The sequence below is a fragment of the Piliocolobus tephrosceles genome, chromosome 16 (assembly GCF_002776525.5).
Source record: "Piliocolobus tephrosceles isolate RC106 chromosome 16, ASM277652v3, whole genome shotgun sequence".
Taxonomy (NCBI): Eukaryota; Metazoa; Chordata; class Mammalia; order Primates; family Cercopithecidae; genus Piliocolobus; species Piliocolobus tephrosceles.
The window spans coordinates 54,592,736-54,593,951 of record NC_045449.1 but is presented as its reverse complement, the minus strand read 5'-3'; the positions used below and the strand labels follow the sequence as shown (position 1 = coordinate 54,593,951).

Sequence of the window (1,216 nt, the reverse complement as noted above, 5' to 3'; positions counted from 1 at the left end):
AAAAAAAAAAAAATGAGAACTAACTATTCAAAACCCCAGTATTCCAGGTGAGTAGCTTACTGGTTCTTTTTTTCTTTTTTTGAGCCAGAGTCTCACTCTGTCACCTAGTCTGGAGTGCAGTGATGCGAACACAGTTCACTAGACTCCACTTCCCTGGGCTCCGGTGATCCTCCCACCTCAGCCTCCCAAGTAGCTGGGACTACAGGCATGTGTCATCACCCCAGCTAATTTTTTTATTTTTGTGGAGACAGGGTTTCACTATGTTGGCCAGCCTGGTCTCAAACCCCTGACCTCAAGTGACCCACCCACCTTGGCCTCCCAAAGTGCTGGGATGACAGGCGTGAGCCGCCCCACCTCACCTACAGTTCATCTTGTGTACTGATCTATTTCTCTCTCTAAATGAGCAAAGTGGGAGATCACAGTCATGGCCAAAGTTACATGGCCAAGACAGGCTGTGGCCTGGGCATCCCAGGTTCTCCTGTGTGGGCACTTTCCTGGCATACGCTAAATGATGGGAAATCTGGGTCTCATGTTTCTGTGGGGTCCTCACCTCGCTCAACCTCGGCTCTTGCTGTTCACTCTGGGCTTCCGTGCTCTCATCGATATAGTTCTCAGTTTTCCACTGTTCCGTATCCCATTCTGCCTTGGACGCCTTTACATCCTGCTGCTCACTGAGAAGCTTCATGAGGAGGCCTGTCCTGGAGATGAGCTTGGCACAGGTCACTTGCACACGGGTGTCAGAGCAGTCCATCTTCAAGGTCCGGATAACATGAGAAATGAGCCTTCTCACATTGTTGTTGGGGATGAGGGACCGTAGCTGCTCGGTTAGCTGAATTTCAAACTGATCACCTGCGGACGAGAGCAACGGGTAATCGAAGCTTTTGGGTTCGGAGGACAGGTCAGTGCCCACGTTGTTGTATTCCCATTGTGTTGGATTGGTTTGTTTAACAGTTGGCCCTAAGTTGAACGCAGTCCCAGTGGAATCTGCCTCAGGAGGAGGATTGTACTTTGTGTTTTCAGAGATGGTGCCTTCTGGCATAATAGTGTTTTCCATAAAAATGTTTTCTTCAAAGGCATTTCTTGCAGTTGTGTCTTGTACATTCGTGTTTTCTGTAAAACGTTCTGAAGGAGCATAACCTTCCAGAAAAGGATTTTCCTGAGGACTCCGGTCTCCTAATGATGAAAAAGCCCCTTGTGAAGGGGAATTTATGAGGCT

General features: G+C 48.5%; 3 protein-coding genes across 16 annotated transcripts in view; 1 reads left to right on the top strand and 2 right to left on the bottom strand.

The window, feature by feature from the left end:
• Positions 1-1,216, top strand: part of LOC111525784 (leucine-rich repeat-containing protein 37A3-like) — a 510,962-nt gene that overhangs the window by 37,211 nt on the left and 472,535 nt on the right. The window lies entirely within an intron of this gene.
• LOC111534527 (ADP-ribosylation factor 2-like) overlaps positions 1-1,216 on the bottom strand; it is a 177,145-nt gene that overhangs the window by 131,604 nt on the left and 44,325 nt on the right. The gene's annotated exons all lie outside the window — the stretch shown is intronic.
• Positions 292-1,216, bottom strand: part of LOC111535109 (leucine-rich repeat-containing protein 37A-like) — a 26,719-nt gene continuing 25,794 nt past the window's right edge. Inside the window, exon 9 of the mRNA XM_031934377.1 lies at positions 292-929. Within this exon, the coding sequence (XP_031790237.1) occupies positions 356-929 (574 nt within the window). The 3' untranslated portion in view covers positions 292-355. The remainder of the gene's footprint in view (positions 930-1,216) is intronic.